Genomic DNA, 17,791 nt, shown 5'->3' on the forward strand with positions numbered 1-17,791 from the left:
TTTGCCCAACCATCATTCCTCCCTCGACCCCTCTTATCCCCCTCCGATCCCTCCACATAATAAAACCACCCAAAATCCCCTTAGCCCCCCCGATACCCACAACATTACATACTAAAAACAATAGCCACGGACGGTAGCCGTCCACTGCTTTGATACCAAATGGAGTGTAGTGTTTTACGTGATTACAGTTTGGACAATAAAAGCCAGGGCCGACAATCGCTGAACTCGCAAAAAGTAGGACCGGAAAGTGATACAGATTCCATGGCGGAATACGGTGAAGGTGATACAGGTAATGTTTGTGTTGTGTTATGCTACTACCACTGCCCTGCCCCAGCCACCAAACAAACCCCATCCTCTTTTCTTCCTTTTTCTTTTTTCTCCTCTCTCTCTCCCTCTCTGCTCATAATACATATATTCTTCTTACCCATCACTCTTTGCTACGATGTGTGTGTTCTATATTGAATTTCCTTCCTGCCATCATCAGCACCACAGGCCATCACTCGCTCTGTGTGTCCTTTTACTTTCATATTCTATTTCTTCATCCTACTGTGCCAATCACATCAACCAACATTCCATACACCCATCCACCCACCCACCCGTCCAACCGACCTGTCGGATGGGGTTCACACATCACCGCCCGCCCATCCGCGCACACTCTTGTTGTCGCCGCTCACAGTCACACCTATAACTCATCCCATGTTTTTTTCTCTTTCTCTTTCTTCATCTCTCTCTCTATCATTTATTCGTGCCATCCATTCTCTTTATCTCTCTCACTCTCACTCTCTCTGTACATCTAATTGCGTCATGCATCAGTTATTAGTACCTTGGGTTAGTAACAAAACATTCTACATTCATCATTTACCTCGATTATTATTACACACACCACCACACCCCACCCATTATATATATGATAGATTTATTAGCTGTGTGTGGTGGGAGGAGTGGTTCATTTTATTCCCACACATTTCTTTGTGCATCCCAATATTTTTTTGGTTTTCGTTCTATTCATTCACCATACAAAAGTTTTTAGTCCTTTTTAGTCCTCACACTTACTGTTTGTTGTTGATTTGATCATCTCTTTAGTTTGTTCTCTCTATTTTTATATTACATTTCTCTTATTTTTTATCTCTTTCTCTCTTATACTTTTCTATTTAGTCTCCTATTCTAGGTGCTTTTGCGATTTATCTCATTTATATTCTATTTAGTTGCATTACTTTAACAATCCTACGGTTGAGGTTACAGGAATGGGTTTACATCCCAGTTTTGCTAGCTTTAGATTTAGAATATTTAGTTTAACTTATTGTAACACACCCCAGTTGCCCCTTCCTTGATGAAAGTCTCTATAAAAATTAGTTCTAAATATCCCCCCCTTCCCTTGTCTCGATAATTATAAATCAATGAAATGTGTCAACTATGTTTCCTTTGCGCGCGCAAAAAAATGAAGAAAACAGCGAGCTTTTGCAACTCTCCGCGTCGCGCTTGTTTGCTTTTTCCCGCGCCACAAACGGCTCATCCTCGCACTGAGCTGACCCAAAGGTGTCTTTTAAATATTGCGCCCCCTCCCACTTCTCCCGCTGTACGTTTTCCCCTTGCCTCCTGTGCCTTATGCGCATTTTAATCGGTTGTTTGTGCTGTTGCTTTGTTTTATTTGATTTTGAAGAGTTTTTGTTTTTGTGTCCTTCGAGTTTTGGTTTTGTCTTGCTTTCTTTTTCTGTGTGTTGATTATGTTTTGCACACAACCGCTACTCTTGCTTCATTAATCGCCCGTTCAATCCCACCAACCTGTGTTTGCTTCGAACTTTTTCAAGTTTTTTTTTCTTCTTCTCCGTTTTATCCTTTCCCTGTTTGCACCTCAGTAATGAAATGTTGTTTTTTTTTCTCAATGTTATGTGCAATTTCATTAAAACATTTTTAAGCTTGCTTGTTTTTCTCGCTCTGTGTTATTTTAGTTTAAAAAAAAAGTTAGACAAACAAGTTGCACATAATTTTAACATATATACCCACACAGCAACTATATATATATATACATACAATAGTGTACAGATTTATTTTATCACACGTTTTCACCACCGGTTTTGTGTCTTCCCCGAAGCTAGAAACCGTATCAAAAGTTATCGTTTCTCGTTTGTGTATCATATTTTAATTGCTTTATATATATTTATTTAATTTTGATTTTCCGTTTTCTTTCATTTCCATTTCTTTTCCCGCAATTATGTTTTCCTCACCCTTCTTCTACTCGGCTACGCGTCGTGCCGCCTGTGTGTGTGTGTGTGGGTGCTGCAGAAGGTATGAATGAGGACGGTTCCTTCATTGGACAGTACGGCCGGAAGGGTGGCAAAAACGCGGATAGCAATTCGCAGGCGTTCGCAACACTAGTTTAGTGAGGGATGCGTGTGTGTGTTTTTTTAGGAAAAAAAATCGTTGTAGAGCTACATCACTTCTTCTTTTTTTGTCCAAACCGCCTTTCTAGCGTGTATACGTACGCGCTTACCTTTCCCCCTTTTTTTACCCGCGCAACAGTAGCGTACAGATTGTAGAGTAAATGTGGATTGGAAACGAAAGCCGAATTCATGTTAGCGTTACGAAAGAAGAATGTATTAGGATTAAAAAAAAAAGGTAACAGGAACGGCGAGAGTTGGGAAAAGGGGGAGTATGATTAAGGGACAGTTACAGGTCAAAAGCCCCGTTCAAAAAGGCTAATTTGAAAATTTTGTACCGAAATGATGATGTTCTCCAACATCGATTCTCTGTAATTATGGATTGAGTTTCAAAGCTCACTAAAACAAACTTATAAAATCCACAACCGCTGCTCTCCTTTCCCACCTCTCCCCACACATCAACTCTCCCTCCAACTGCGTCGAACTAGTTTTTTTGCGCAATAAAAAAAGAAATAAGAAAGCCACTACACTAGCTAGTAAGCAATCGAAGCGATGAAAAATGGCCTCAATAAAAACGGGCTGGGGTAGAATATTGGTGTGTTAGTCCGGGAACCGCACGATGATACCCCTTTTTTATCTCTCCGGCCACCTCTCGGCCGGCGGATGGGAAGGAAAACCCGTTGTTTTTTATTTTAAGTTTAGGTGTACACACACACATCAATCGCGCACGTGAGATGATGCGTTTGTGTTAGGATGTAGTTTTAAATGTCAGTCGCGCTCGGCGGGGTGAAGAAAAAAACATTGTGAAAACTAGTGAGCAAAATCAAAAGTGAAATCATCACACAACATAATTATGTGTTTGTTTGTTTGTTTGTTTTTTTCTTCTCGTAATAGTGAGCGCAATATTGTTGTAAAAACCCACCCCGAATAGAGTTTTGAACATAGATTACTATAGAGATCACACACACACAAAAAATGCTGGTAGAAAGTGAACAAATTTTTACATTTAATTGAAATAGGACCAGCCGGGTGGGCCGGTAGGATGTTAGTAAGGTTAGCATAGTGCAACGAATCGAAATAATTCACGGAACATCACAGCAAGCACACAAACAACTCTCTAGAGAGAGCGTACGTTTTGCGTCGCTAAAATTCTTTAATCTGTAGAATGTTGTTCACAAGCGTACAAGATAGAACGTCCAAGAAAAGAGGAGGGGGGTATGGGAGCGAACTACTGCGAATTTGCTGTCCTTGATCCGCCACCGCCACCCCAAACATACATCTACACCTTCTCCCGGGGTGTTGAGCGGGTTCCGTGAACGAAAATAAATTGCAGAAATCATTACAAACGCAACGACTCCATCACGACCAGCACGCACGACGCCACCTTCTCAACCATCGAAAACACAACACCGCCGGGCAATCAGAACCGTAAAAAGAAGAAGCCGTAGAAGGTGCCCAAGTTATCAGTGTTCCGTTTTTGCTGGTTTTTGTTTCACGGATTATGTTTTCTTTTCGGTTATCCGGAGCGACCACCCTCAAGCTCTCTCCCCTCTCCAAAACGCTTCCGCGTTGCACTGAGCGCACGCAATTTTGTGTAGGTATTTATGGTTTCCACTTTTAGTTTGTAGTACGAATGTTTTATGCTTTATTTTTATTTTTCAATACGCTCTCACACACACACACCTCCTGTATAAGGGGTTCTTTTTGATGCGAATAGTTGACACACACACACATACACACATACACACACACACACACACACACACACACACACACACACACACACACACACACACACACACTTCTAGTGTTTGTGTTCTCTACCACCTTGCCCGATTTGACCTTACTAATTGCTTTCCCGATTTTCTTCTCCCCTTCCCCGCCTGGCGACCCACAGGTGGCCAGTTCACCGAGGATGGCTCCTTCATTGGCCAGTACGTGCCGGGCAAGCCGCCCGTTAGCGCCCAGTCGACGCCGCAGAATCCATCGCTCCAGGGCGCCAACGCAGGCATGGCAACGTACGTCTAAAAAGTGTGTGTGCTCGTGTGCAACCACACACACACACATACACACGCGCGCGTCGCAAGATCATCTTTCGCCTGGGCAGAGAGCAGCCTCGACTATTGTGTTTGAAAACGACAGCAGCAGCAACAGCAGCACAACACACGCGCTTGCAGCACACTTCGAAGCCACTCACTCGCGAGGAGAAACTATTTGAAAATATTAGGAAATACTTAATAGATACAGCGAGAGAGGGAGAGAGAGGGCGAGCGAATGCTAGAAGGAGGGATTAATTTGCAAGACACTGCCCGCGCCTCTGATGAAAACGTTAAGAATTTAATCGGCTTTGAGATAGAGTAAAACTTCCCTCCATCTCTCTCGCTCTCTCTCTCGCTCTCTTTTAAAGTAATTCCGTTTATGGTTTTCGTTTCTCGGCAACAGATGAGTGAATAGTGAAATCACAAGACACAAAAGAAACAACACACAGCCGTTCGTGTGTGTGTGTGTGTGTGTCCGTGGAAGTGGTTAGAGAAAAGCGCTTTTCAAACAGAAAGCTGTTGACGATTGCTAGCAAAAGTATTAAACAACGTAGCGGCGGGAGAAGGATACGGGAAAAGCTTGTCGCGCCAAATCCCATTGTCAGTGAATGATCATCGAACCATATAGAGAGCGTGGCGGAAAGGAACAGTAGAGCAAGAGGAGGGGTGTGTTGTGGCTTTTGATTTTCTAATCATTTTGCTTTTTTTTTCCTTTTTATCATGAATACCATCTGGTTTAAGAATCTCAACGTGACACACAGATTGAGCAATCGCTCGTATTTGAGGCCTCTGCCCCGTGTGTGTGGGAGCCGCCCCGTTAGCCTAATGACTCTGTGCATTAGCGATCGCATACACATATACAGAAAATCTCGATACAGAAAACCGCGCCTCACTTTTTTTCATCAAAGACTAGAAACTGAATCTCATTAATATGTTTTTTTTTTTTTAATTTCGAAACACGAACTCCGCGCACAATGAAAATCTCGTTCGTTTGCAAAACATTTGCTTTCCAAAACACGTTAAAACGCGAAAGAAGATGCAGGGCAAGGTGTGTGTGTGTGACGTTGCTGTGTTAGGAGTTTTTGCGCGAGGGGGTTCAGTTCAACACAATCTTGAAACTTTGTTACGTCCAAATTGTAATCTTACGTGTAAATCTTACACTCACGCTCTCCACGATTTTACGATTTAACGCTACGTGTTGTTGTTGGTATAGGTTGCGAAAACCAAACTCTGAGACGCCTTTTTTTTGTAGGAAAAGCAAAACACGAACTCTCTCTCTCTCTTATTTTGCTATGAATATTGTTATCGTCGCCCTAAGTGTTAGTGCAGCTTCAGTTGAAAAATAGTGAAACCCAACGGAGGAAACAACGAAACTCTAGATTTGTGCTGCTATAACTACTAAGTGTCAGGTTGTTGTTATATCTTTACGTGTACTTTCTCTCAACCCCCCCCCCCCCCCCCGTTTTTCGCTTGTTTTGTAAACTTTTCGTGGTGTAAACCCCCGGTCCGAGCGAAGTGTGTCGCTTTGTGGATGATGGTGCCGCTGCCACGGAAAACAGCCCGTGCCTGTGGTCTTTGAGGCCTCCAAACACAGGGCTGTTGTGCTCTGGGGAGGGCGGAAGCGTCCAATACAAGTGAAATGAATCTCTTCTAACAGCCCACAGAAGGAACAAAAACGGCAACAAAAAAGCTACCGTACAATATATAACAAAGTAACGAACGAACGAACCACTTGGCGTCGTGCTAGCATAACGTGTGTCGGTTTTTATCTAAGAACTTGCGCGAAAAGTAATCGAGAAAAACAATATTTGTTCTTTCACTTCCCATTACAAACACTCTCCCACGCAACAGCACCACACACCCGTTGTGCGAAAGCGCGAAGCAGAAAATCTTTATCTTTAACATAATTTATAAATAAAACATTACTAGGAACTGTATTTGTTTGTTTTTTTTTTATTTCGTTGCTGTTGCGTTTCTTTTTCCCATTTTTCTATTTATTTTGTTCATCTTTTAGGTACTCTTTTTTTGCGGTTGTGTTTTTGAAAAGGTAACGGTTTTATTTTATTTATTTTTTGTGTACATTTCTTTTAATTTTGCCCTTTTTCATTTTCATTTTAGCTAACCAATTTTGTCTCGCCTCTCGATGTGTCGGTGCGATCGTTTTTGCGCGCTTCTACTGATTGGGGGGGGGGGGGGGGGGGGGGGGGAAACAGAAACTAAACACGAAACAATATAAAACGTAGTTGAAACATGTTCCATGCGGTGTCCCCTACAGATACGCGTTTGAGCTATGCATTGCAACAACAGCAAAACACACACACACACTTAAACACACACTCACACAGGGTCCTTAGTGCAAATATTGAAACAGAGCAGTGAACACATTCGAAAAAAAACAGGAGCACGGGAATGCTGCCGTAAAATAAACGAGATGGGGCTTAAAAACTCGTGTACCACACAACAGCCCCACCGGGAGGAAACAGGTGTGAAGGATAATCCTTGCTTTAACGCACACACACACACATTCACGCATACCTGTCGGCTATAATGAATCGCTCGAGCTTTGATTTGTCTTTAAAAATGCTACTCGCAGAACGACGAAACGCGCCACGAAAGGGTTTCTAGGCAATGAATGCAGAGAAGGATGGGAGATATGTGGGCTGCTGGTAAACGAACGCACAAAATGCGCACAAATGATGTGTGTGTGTGTGTCTGTATGTATATGGTGGGAAAATAATATTATGTGTAGTAGAGCTAAACCCCTGTTTCCGTCTTTGCTTTCTGTTAGCCAATCTATTATTTCCCCAATATTCATTTACATACAATCACACACACACACATACACACAAGCGCATGCACCTTGAAAAGATAGAGCATGCTCCTCCATCCTATGCTGTGCTGCCCCATATTTACCATCATGCGAATAGAAACAGTGTGGCCGCGAGATAAGGTTAGGGAAGAAGGGATATTGTAATTACTATTTAAGAGGTTATTGCTATTTATGGACGCGCGGCTAGTGCTTTTTATTCGAGAACTTGTTTTTCGGGGAGTTTTTTTTTGTTTTGTTCTATGTTCCAGATACAGGAAGGGCATGGGGAAATATTGATTGGAAACAACAGCGAGAGGCGAAAAAAAAAAACAACACGAACTAAAGGAACATTTGCTTATGTTGTTGAGTACGAAGCTAAGCACATACACATTTTAAATTACTTTAGTAGCAAATGGTGTTCACACGGATATTTATATATATATATATTAGTAGAAGTAAGGGCGAGAAGATCAGCTGGTAAGAAATGATAAGAATTTAAAAGTAAGAAAACAAAACAAAAAAGAAACCAGGTGGAATTGTGTTGCAATGCACAACATTTTATTGTACCTTCTCTGTCCTCTGTGAGCTTGATTTTTGGTGCAATTGATTATGCTATTTTTATATAGGCACTTACGCTTTTCGCTGTAATTTGTAAATGGCGCCTTCCCTATGGGGGAGAGGGGCGCTCTTAGTGTAGTTGCTTATCGCTGTAGGTGTTGGTGTTTTTGTTTTCCTTTCTGTTTCGATTAAATTAAAAGCTAGAAATGGAAATGAAAAATCGAATGGAAACACTCGCTCTTGAAATGAAGGTTAGGGAAGAAGAACTACCAAGCGGGGAAAAGAGAGAAAAACATGCCGAAAGTGAAATAAAAATGCGTCAAACCCGGAAAAAGGAAAAGAAAGAAAACACAACAAGAATAGGGAAAACTTTTAGCATTTACACACGGGGGATAGTAAGGCTTTTCACACAAGGCTCGCGGTTGTTGAAGCAAACAAAAAAAAGGAAAAAAAGAAAGCCAAACATGACTGAGCAAAGGGAGAGAGAGAGAGAGAGAGAAAGCGGTAGAGATTTGAGTGTGATCTTATTTGAGGCAAATGATGAAAAGCTTTCACACAGTTTTGGGGGCCACTTTCGAAGGTTACGGTTTGGGTTTGCGCTTTTGCCAATGCTTTGATTGTGCAACAGCAGCGCTACCGCACCACCACCCTGCTCCCCATCCTCCCCCTACCAGCACTGCCGCCAATTGGTCGCATCGGATTTTGAGTTTGCTTCCTTCCGTTGCATCATACAGGATTTTCCAAGCCAGAGTTTGGTTGTCGATCTGACATTTCATTTTCATCGTAATATTTTTTTTAATTTCTTCAGCATGATTCTCAACACTTCAACCGGCCGCTGCGATAATACGGGGTTTTCCAAGTCACTTTCAAATGAGCACATAATTATTCACCACATCCAAGCAGTTTTTCAACAGCTGTCAAATGGTGTACTTGCTTCAAAATGAAATTTCAGTTTTTACACATGATTTTCAACACATCACAAAAAACCGTAAAACTCAATTCAGCTTGAGGCGTGTTGAAAATCAAGCTGATGAAATTAAAAATTATTTGGATGGAAATTAAATGTTAGATTGATGCGGATTAACATCTTGCACGTGGTGAATAACAGTGTTTACATTTGAAAGTGACTTGGAAAACCCTGTATTTTCACAGGAGTTTGAAGCCGGATCGCATCACCCGTTGGCAGTTGAAGTGTTGAAAATCATGCTGAAGAAATAAAAAAATATGATGGAAATGAACTGTCAGATCGATGTGGAATCACATTTTGCACGTGGTGAATAACAATGTTTACATTCGAAGCTGACTTGGAAAACCCTGTAAATGAAAAACAACACGACAAAAACACAACTTTTAACACAACGCAGAACAGGGTTAATAGTAGGTTGGGTGTGGGAGAATGGGGTGGTGTAAACAACAAAAAACATGATTAGTAGTGTAGCATTCTTAACGATGGGTTTGGGGTAGGGGGTTATGAAACAAACCAGCAACAACAAAAAAAAACCAATATGTTTAGTATTATACCGCGCAAGTGCTTTTTATATATTATTGTAAATGCAAATCAGACGAAAAGAAGAAAAAGAAACGAAATGAAAACAAAAAAAAAACATGGTGATGAGTGGAGGGAGCATGTGAGTGCGTGCGTGTGTGCGTGCGGGAGATTAGAGAGAAGGTGTGGGGTAGGGTAAGGGGTAGGCTCGCGAAGAGATAAAAAAAAATCGCGCACACACACGCACGCGCACGCACACAGCTTATACTAGGTTCTATAAAGATATACATATACATCTATGAATATATAGTGTCGATGAAATTGTAGTCTAACGTATTCTAATTTTCCTTCCCTTTTCCTCCCTTCCTTCCTCCCCAGACCCCCCCCCCCCCCCCTCTATTTCCCCCAATGTCCCGGAGGATAAGCTCCAGCCACCCACCCACCCCGCATGCACAAAACAGCAACCAACACCGTATTTGTAAGCGCTTGCCCAGCATCTCTGGCAGCAGGGAGGCAACTACTTCTCTCCACTCTCTCGATGTGTGTGCTTGTTGGCGTCTGGTGTGTTTCTTTCGCTGTGGTGCACGTGGACGCGGCTACTACTAGCTGTGTCGCTAAAACAAATTAAAAAGATGTAAACCATACACTTGAAGATGCACTCCCGATGGAGGTGCGATGCTCTCATACTCTCTCTCTCTCTCTCTAACATATGTATGCTAAATGGTTCTTCTCTAAAAATTAATGTTACACACCTTTACTTTCTCCACCACTTGCCGTCGGAATCTAATGAGTCAAAAGAATTGCGAAGAGTCAAGAAAAAAATAGGTTAAAACACATGTGCTTTCGCCCGCTCGAGAGGGATGTTCTGATGATGATGGGATGATTCTGTCCACACACACACAGAACCTTATTCTCTTTTACATATTGCATATAAAAAAGAAATGCGAAAATGCGAAGCAGCCAATACATATGAGAGCCCCTTGACATAACAATCATTAGAGAGCATATTTCAAATGAACACACACACACACTCACATAACCATAATTCATTCATAGCATTTAAAAAAAATATATAGGAAAAAATACACTGCCGTTTTCGGTATGCTACTACTACTCCACGTGTCCTAAGCAACGGACCAAACAAAATATAAAAAAAGAATATTCATTTTCCACAACCCTTTACTGATACACAAATATTAAAGAAGAAAACAATGTGAAAGTAAGATAGGAAAGAGAGAGAGAGAGAAGAAATAGAGCAGAGGAGGAACTCCGAAAGCAAGTGGAGCACATATTTTGATATGAAAGTTAACCAAACCAACAAGCGAATGCTATCAATGCTACACCACTCTTAAAGCGCACTAAAAATCGCATAACTTCACACACACACACACCATTCGCCAATCAATTAGCTAAAAAAAAAAAAAAACAAAGGAAATCTTAATCACAAAAAGAAAACGGGGAAATCCTTATTTTACATGTGCATCGTGTGTACGGCTGGTGGGAGAGTATTATCCTTGTAAGATGTGCGCGTGTATAAATCAATTAGAACACGAGAAGAACACGGTGTTGTTATGTGTGATGATAATGATGATGATGAGGATGGATAAGACAACGCAAAATTCGACATAGATTAAAAATCTCACAATTAAGTTGCAGAAGAATGCGCACATGTGCACAGACAAAAAGCAAGAGAGAGAGAGAGAGAGAGAGAGAGAGAGAGAGAAAAAAAAAGAAAGAGCATGACTGGGTGTAGTAAACCGCAAGCTTTTGCCTAAAAAAAGAACTAACAAACAAAAATACAGAAATAAATGTTGGCATAAGCTAAAGTGCACAGAAACCAAAGAGAGAGAGAGAGAGAGAGAGAGAGAGAGAGAGAGAGAGAGAGAGAGAGAGAGAGAGAAAAAGAGAGAGAGAGAGAGAGAGAGAGAACAGCAAATAAGACGGGTGTCTGGCTTCACGGTTCCACATTTGAATCCTGGATTAATTCTTTCTTTCAGTTCATTGTCCTTACAATTATTACATCAATTAAACTAACCACAATGCAACACGGTGTCAGATACGTAGGGAAAATAGTTTAGCATCGGGCAATAGAGATATGTAGCAAACGTATACTAATTGACTTAGCTGGCAGAGCAACAATTCATCAACCGAACAGATCAAACGCTGTATAGAGCGAACAGAGAGGACAGATCAGTAGGGACAGATTTACTAAAAAAAAAAATATTTTTCTAGCACAACTCATACTCAAAAAAAAAATAGCAAAAGAAAACAGCTCCTCTTAGTATCAAGCTCGCTCACAAAACTCACATATATTACACACTGTACCGGGTAAAGGGTGCTGAAACGGATCAACAGGACGAATGCCGTCTAGAGGGCCGTAGTCGGCCGGAGGAAGAATCAGAGAACAAATGGCTTAAACTAACATTTATTCGACCGGAAGATCTATTTGTGTTTTCCTTTTCTTTTTATGATTCTTTTTTTCTCATTTTTCATTTCTGGAACGAACCGTATGGTGGTGGAGTGCTAAGCGGGATAGTGGATTGAAATGGCCGGCCCGGCCCATCCATACAGAGAAGAGAAGGAAAGATAGCGAGAGATAAAGATAAAGGGAGGTCAATAAAAATGCATCGTCTTGTCCCGAGTATAAGAGCGTGAGGTACGCCAATAATAAAAAAAAAACATGGGCGTTAGTGTCCTTTCACTACATCATGATGACACGGGTCTACTAAAGGGTCTTCTGCTGTGAAAACTGCATAACCGCCAACCAAAGAGATACTAAGATATATACAGCATCATCAGTAATTTAATGTACGTTTAAGTTTGCAAGAGCTCTTCGTCAACACATGATAATCTCAGAAGTAAGAAATTTCCAATAAATACTGCCTACACTCTCGTTCTTTTCGCAAAGTTGCGGTACAAGAACCACAGTTTTTTGGAGCGTATGGAAAGATTTTTGCAGATTTCATGGAAAGATTTTACAGAGTCCCTGGATTTATGAAGTCGATTGCATAGCAATCTGGGATCAGAAGTAACTAGCGGGAACTAGTCTTATTGGTTATTAGGGCCAATAGAATTAGGTCAAAGATTCTGTACGCACAAGTACGCTGTTGCTTGTTTCTTCTCTGCTTCAACGCTATTATTCCTGCGCCAGGGGCCAATCCTTCGCGTGGCCTGCCGGAGAAGCTAGGAAGTCGTAGCAGTGACTAGTTGCTTATTCCATAGCAGGATAGGCAGTCCTTCATATAGCATTTCATCCATTCGAGGCTTGAACGGCATATGAGGGGCATATTGAGAATGCAACTTTGTCTTTGATTTTTGGTATTCTCATCTTCTTCTTCTTCTGTTGGCTCAACAACCGTTGTCGGTAAAGGCCTGTCTGTACCACTTAGGGGGTTGGCTTTCAGTGACTAATGGATTATCCCTCCCCCCCATAGCAGGATAGTCAGTCCTACGTATGGCGGTATGGTCTATTTGAGGCTTGAACCCATGACGTGCATGTTGTGAAGTCGTACGAGTTGACGTACGACCAAAATTTTGTTGACCAAAAAATCAGTCAGGCTTTTTGTAGCTTTTAGATTGTTTTTTTTTCTTTATGGAGGGCTTTTAATTCCCCCGTCGTTAGAGCTTAATCTGCGACTGACCTTTTTGTTGTATATTTTTGTTTATTCAGAAGTAATGGTCGCAGAAAACGCCGTACTGCTTAAAATGAATGACAAATATTTTTGAATTTATTATTCAATTTATTTATATCAATTTGAAATTAACTAAGTTGCATAACATTTCAAAAATAATTTTGATTCAATTAAGTGGTATTCGGCCTTTTGTCTTCAAATCACCTTCTGCTAGCTGTTTTGAGATAACAACCTGCGCGGCCATGACGGTTTGCATATTCTGTTGGATCAAAACCCCGTTATAACTGCTCTGCTAGATGCAAGGAGTGGACGGATTCAATCCTCTATTTCCAGTGAGTGTTACCTAAACCGCCATACTCTGATATTGCGCATTCACCCAAAAAAAAATCATTGTTTCTGTATTTATGAGTACAACGACCTAAAATCCTCTCACAACTAATGCGACTACTGGATCAAGATCCACCCGGCGCAACTTGCCAACGGTCGAACTGAATTTAAATCCGCACCAATTCGCGTCATTCCTGTGCTGCCAGAACTGTCAAAAGCACAATCCGTTTATACCCTGCCCGCCGAATGCTTCGCCCCGTACAGCTAGCCCAGCACAGGGTGGGCAAAACTCGCCAAAGTGTCGCTGTAAACATGCCCGTGCACACACGCACACATGCACGCGCGCGCAGCAACAACACAAACACACAATCGCCCCGTATTTGCCACCCCTTCGTGTACGGCTGCGTGTAGAAAAAGAAAGAAAAAAAAGAAGAAGAAGGAAAAAACTAGGTAGTCATATGATGCGTTTTTGCCCCGCCACACGGTCACGGATTTGCAGGCAGCACAGCAAAGAGCAGAAACGTCACACAGAGCGGCCAGCAGCAACAACGAGCGCAAGTGCTTTTCCACTCCATTTCCTGCTGCCAAGTAGTGGGTGAAGTCGTTCGTCCGTCGTCCGTCGTCGTCGTGGTCCTGGTCCGTTTTGCTATCGGGGAGTAGAGACAAAAAACTCCCAGCAAAGTTGTGTGAGCGCGCGCGTGTGTGTGTGTGTTAGTGAGGGAAAGAAAAAGGGCAGCGCGCAACCTTCCCGCAATCAAAAGCAGAGGAGCCAGAACTTCGATCAATTCGTTCACATAGGCGTAAAGTTTAAACCACCATCATGCCCGGATACATGTTCAACATCGACGGTGGCTACCTGGAGGGTCTGTGCCGCGGGTTCAAGTGCGGCATCCTCAAGCAGGCCGACTACCTCAACCTGGTCCAGTGCGAAACGCTCGAGGGTGAGTCATTGCAACCTTTTCCCATCCTTGAGCGAGGGACGAAAAGAAAAGAAAAGAAAAAAAACATCCTTTCAGCATGTCTCGCACGAAATTGCCGAGGACAGGAACGGCAGGTTGGTGGGTTTTGCAGAAGGGGGGGGGGAGGGATGAGCGGACCCAACGATGACGGGCAGCGATCCCGTGACTGCAAAGAAAACATACGCTCGAAGGCGAATCTCGTGATATGCCACTTGCGTTGTTTGTGTCTGTGTACGCGTGTATGCGTCTCTGCGAGTGTGTGTTTGTGCGTGTATGTCGGAGGGGGGTGTAAAGGCGGTCATATGACCAGCCTTCAGCAGCACACTGGAACCACCCCGCATGATGCGATGATTATAAGGGGCAAATGGGAAGAATTGGCGAAATAGTGTAATGTAATGTAAGCAGCCATTACATGATTTGATTAGCTTTTACAAAAATTTTCCACGTATCGCACATCGCACTCATCTCGTGTCTCTTTTTTTTTTTTTTTTTGACCATACCAATCACCAGATCTGAAGCTGCACCTGCAGGGTACGGACTATGGGCAGTTCCTCGCGAACGAACCGTCCCCGCTGGCCGTGTCCGTGATCGACGACAAGCTGCGCGAGAAGCTGGTGATCGAGTTCCAGCACATGCGCAACCATGCGGTCGAGCCGCTGTCCACCTTCCTGGACTACATCACGTACAGCTACATGATCGACAACATCATCCTGCTGATCACGGGCACGCTGCACCAGCGCCCGATCTCGGAGCTCATCCCGAAGTGCCACCCGCTCGGCAGCTTCGAGCAGATGGAGGCGATCCACGTCGCGGCCACACCGGCCGAGCTGTACAATGCGGTGCTGGTCGATACGCCGCTCGCCCCGTTCTTCGTCGACTGCATCTCCGAGCAGGATCTGGACGAGATGAACATCGAGATCATCCGTAACACGCTGTACAAGGCGTACCTGGAGGCGTTCTACGACTTCTGCAAGAACATTGGCGGCACCACGGCGGACGTGATGTGCGAGATTCTGGCGGTAAGTTTTTTTTTTGCGGGAAAACTGCAGCTAATGAGAAGCTGCACGTACCCGTTAGCATTTGATCAAGGTCAGATTTGTACGGGTCCCGTGATGAAAGCGGTTAAATGCACGGCTTAACATCAAATCCTTCATGACCATGAGCCACACTCCAGTAGAGCAAACAAAATGGAACTCGCTGTAGCATGTGATAATTTAACCAATTTGAGGCCCAAAATCCTTGCATTTAAAATTAAACTTCTTTCTGTCAAAGTTGTTTTGTTTGGCAAGTATAGAACGAGCAGAACAAAGGTTTTTCTTGTTCCATATTTTCAAAGTCTGGAATTGAAGAAACCCTATTTACGCTTCTGTTACTGTTTCTCATGGCTGACTTAGATTACAATAAGCATCTAAGTTGAAATACCAAAAACAACATGCGGTTACATGACGATGGTAAATGTTTCAACCAACCTTTGAAGTAGTTTTGGAAAACTCTCAAACTTCTTATGCAACTTGGAACCAGTGCTGCAAAATGTCATGTGAATCACGTGATAGTCACCACCGCAAACAATGAACCTATCCGTGGTAGCTTGATGCTCATTGCTGATACTCACTGAAAGTGCGTCATGACGTGCCGAACACGAATTGCGAGTGCTTGAGTCAACTGCGATACTCTGACTGACAAGCTGAGCTTAATGCCGGCGCAAGCATAATCATGATTTTTTCAGGCTGTGAACAGAGTTGCCAAATGCCACCGTTTCAGTCATCAACACTAATGACTGGAACGAAGCTCAAATCAGTTCACGTACACAACTGAGATGATCAGCGGTGAGACTCAAACAGTTGGAGGGCCAATCACATGCTTGGTGACATTTTGTTTAGCACCCAACTCTTGATCAATCACTTGGTCATGACATTACATGACATTTGTGAGCATCATCAGTTACATTTTGCAGCACTGCCTGGAACCTTCTTTCATGCATTGAATTGTATTTGTAAAAAAAAATAATGTAAAATTCTTGTGTGCTTCTAAACCCCATTCGAACAGTTCGAGGCGGACCGGCGCGCCATCATCATCACGATCAACTCGTTCGGCACGGAGCTGTCGAAGGACGACCGGGCCAAGCTGTACCCGCGCTGCGGCCGGATGAACCCGGACGGGCTGGCGGCGCTCGCGCGCGCCGACGACTACGAGCAGGTGAAGGCGGTCGCCGAGTACTACGCGGAGTACGCGGCCCTGTTCGACGGGTCCGGCAACAACCCGGGCGACAAGACGCTCGAGGACAAGTTCTACGAGCACGAGGTGAAGCTGAACATGTACGGCTTCATGCAGCAGTTCCACTTCGGCGTGTTCTACTCCTACCTGAAGCTGAAGGAGCAGGAGTGCCGCAACATCGTCTGGATTGCGGAGTGCGTCGCTCAGAAGCACCGGGCCAAGATCGATAACTACATTCCCATCTTCTAAGCTGGATGCACCAACTACCAACACCACCACCCACACACACACATACACGCAAACACGCAAACACTTAAGAAAGGAAGATCCGCAGCAGCAGCAGCAATCCGGCACGAGAAAGCACAAACCTTGCCCCCTTTCCATCCTATCCCCCTTGCATCACCGGGAAGGGGGAGGGACGAGGATGAGCAGCCAAGCTCTCCTTCCTCGATCAACCTGCGTGTACACTGGAAGGTTTTGCGTTACTACGTCCGTTGGTGTCTGCACGTGCTCGCTCCCCAAAGCATGCGGCAAGCACAACGTGGCGTCGATCTATTTACGAAGCGTTTAATTTTGTATCCGTTTTTCGCCCCTTTCCCCCCCCCCCCCTCCCCCTTCTATCGGTGCCTAACTCTCCCGCCCACCGTAAGTGTACAGAATTGTTTTTGCTAAAGTTTGTTTTTTTCCCCGCCCTTCTTTTTCCGTGTGGGTGTTTGGTCCACACACTGCACACACCTGGCAGCGGGTGACGAAACAACAACAAAAAAACCGGCCGTGTGTTTTGTATGTGTGTGCTTTGTTTTCCTGTTATATTTGTGGCAATATTTAATTTGTGTAAGAATGTTTTGTTATGTTTTAGCTAAATCGTGAGCTACCTGCCCCACTCCTAACCCTCCACCCTTAAGCCCCATTTTCGCTGTGTGTTCTATGTGTAGGAAAATATTCAGTGTACAGAGTAAATTCAAACAAACAGTGTAACAGATGTGTATTGCTGAAGAAGAAGGGGGTGGTGAATTAATGTGAAAAATCACAGGACAGACACACATATACACCTGGACACAGTCAAGGACATGAATGCTGCATTCCGCACGCAAGCGCCACCTTCCCCACGTTAAAAAAAAAACACTTTAATAATTGGAGTCGGCGGAGTCAGCTGGTAATAATCGTGCTGGTAGAAGTAAGAAGTAATAAAACAAACAAACATACGTTGTAGTTATCCCCGTACAAAAAAGGGCTCTCGCGCCGTGTTATGCATTTTTTTTTGTTTTGTTTCCAGAAGAAAATTATTGTTAACACTTCTAGAGAAAAAGGGGAACCGAAAATAGATAGATAATTTGCTTTACAAAGGGGGAAAACAAGGTACAGTGGGTGAAATGGATTGTTGCGTTA

At 43.3% G+C, this 17,791-nt stretch overlaps 2 protein-coding genes across 12 annotated transcripts in view; both read left to right on the forward strand.

Annotated features, from left to right (window-relative positions):
• LOC120958624 (neuroglian) overlaps positions 1 to 6,354 on the forward strand; it is a 46,483-nt gene extending 40,129 nt beyond the window's left edge. For 4 of the 11 annotated variants that reach the window (XM_040381553.2, XM_040381570.2, XM_040381563.2 and 1 more), the window contains exons 8-9: positions 171 to 289; positions 4,276 to 6,354. In XM_040381553.2, the coding sequence (XP_040237487.1) occupies positions 171 to 289; positions 4,276 to 4,406 (250 nt within the window). In that variant the 3' untranslated portion in view covers positions 4,407 to 6,354. Of the gene's footprint in view, positions 1 to 170; positions 290 to 2,283; positions 3,607 to 4,275 lie in introns of those variants that run through there. The other 7 variants (XM_040381603.2, XM_040381620.2, XM_040381586.2 and 4 more) reach the window with 7 other exon arrangements.
• A 7,281-nt stretch (positions 6,355 to 13,635) lies between these two features.
• On the forward strand, positions 13,636 to 17,137 carry LOC120950638 (V-type proton ATPase subunit d). The gene is made up of 3 exons (XM_040368848.2): positions 13,636 to 14,170; positions 14,699 to 15,207; positions 16,235 to 17,137. Exons 1-3 carry the CDS (start codon positions 14,050 to 14,052, stop codon positions 16,649 to 16,651), a joined length of 1,047 nt encoding a protein of 348 aa, XP_040224782.1. The 5' UTR covers positions 13,636 to 14,049; the 3' UTR covers positions 16,652 to 17,137.
• The last annotated feature ends 654 nt before the right edge of the window (positions 17,138 to 17,791 follow it).

This window comes from Anopheles coluzzii, chromosome X, assembly GCF_943734685.1.
Source record: "Anopheles coluzzii chromosome X, AcolN3, whole genome shotgun sequence".
In the NCBI taxonomy this organism is placed as follows: Eukaryota; Metazoa; Arthropoda; class Insecta; order Diptera; family Culicidae; genus Anopheles; species Anopheles coluzzii.

Coding starts and splice junctions, on each gene's coding strand:
- LOC120950638 (XM_040368848.2), top strand. CDS start 14,050: ATGCCCGGATACATGTTCAACATCGACGGTGGCTACCTGGAGGGTCTG. Junction 14,171..14,698: donor CCAGTGCGAAACGCTCGAGG/GTGAGTCATTGC, acceptor ACCAATCACCAG/ATCTGAAGCTGCACCTGCAG. Junction 15,208..16,234: donor TGATGTGCGAGATTCTGGCG/GTAAGTTTTTTT, acceptor CCATTCGAACAG/TTCGAGGCGGACCGGCGCGC.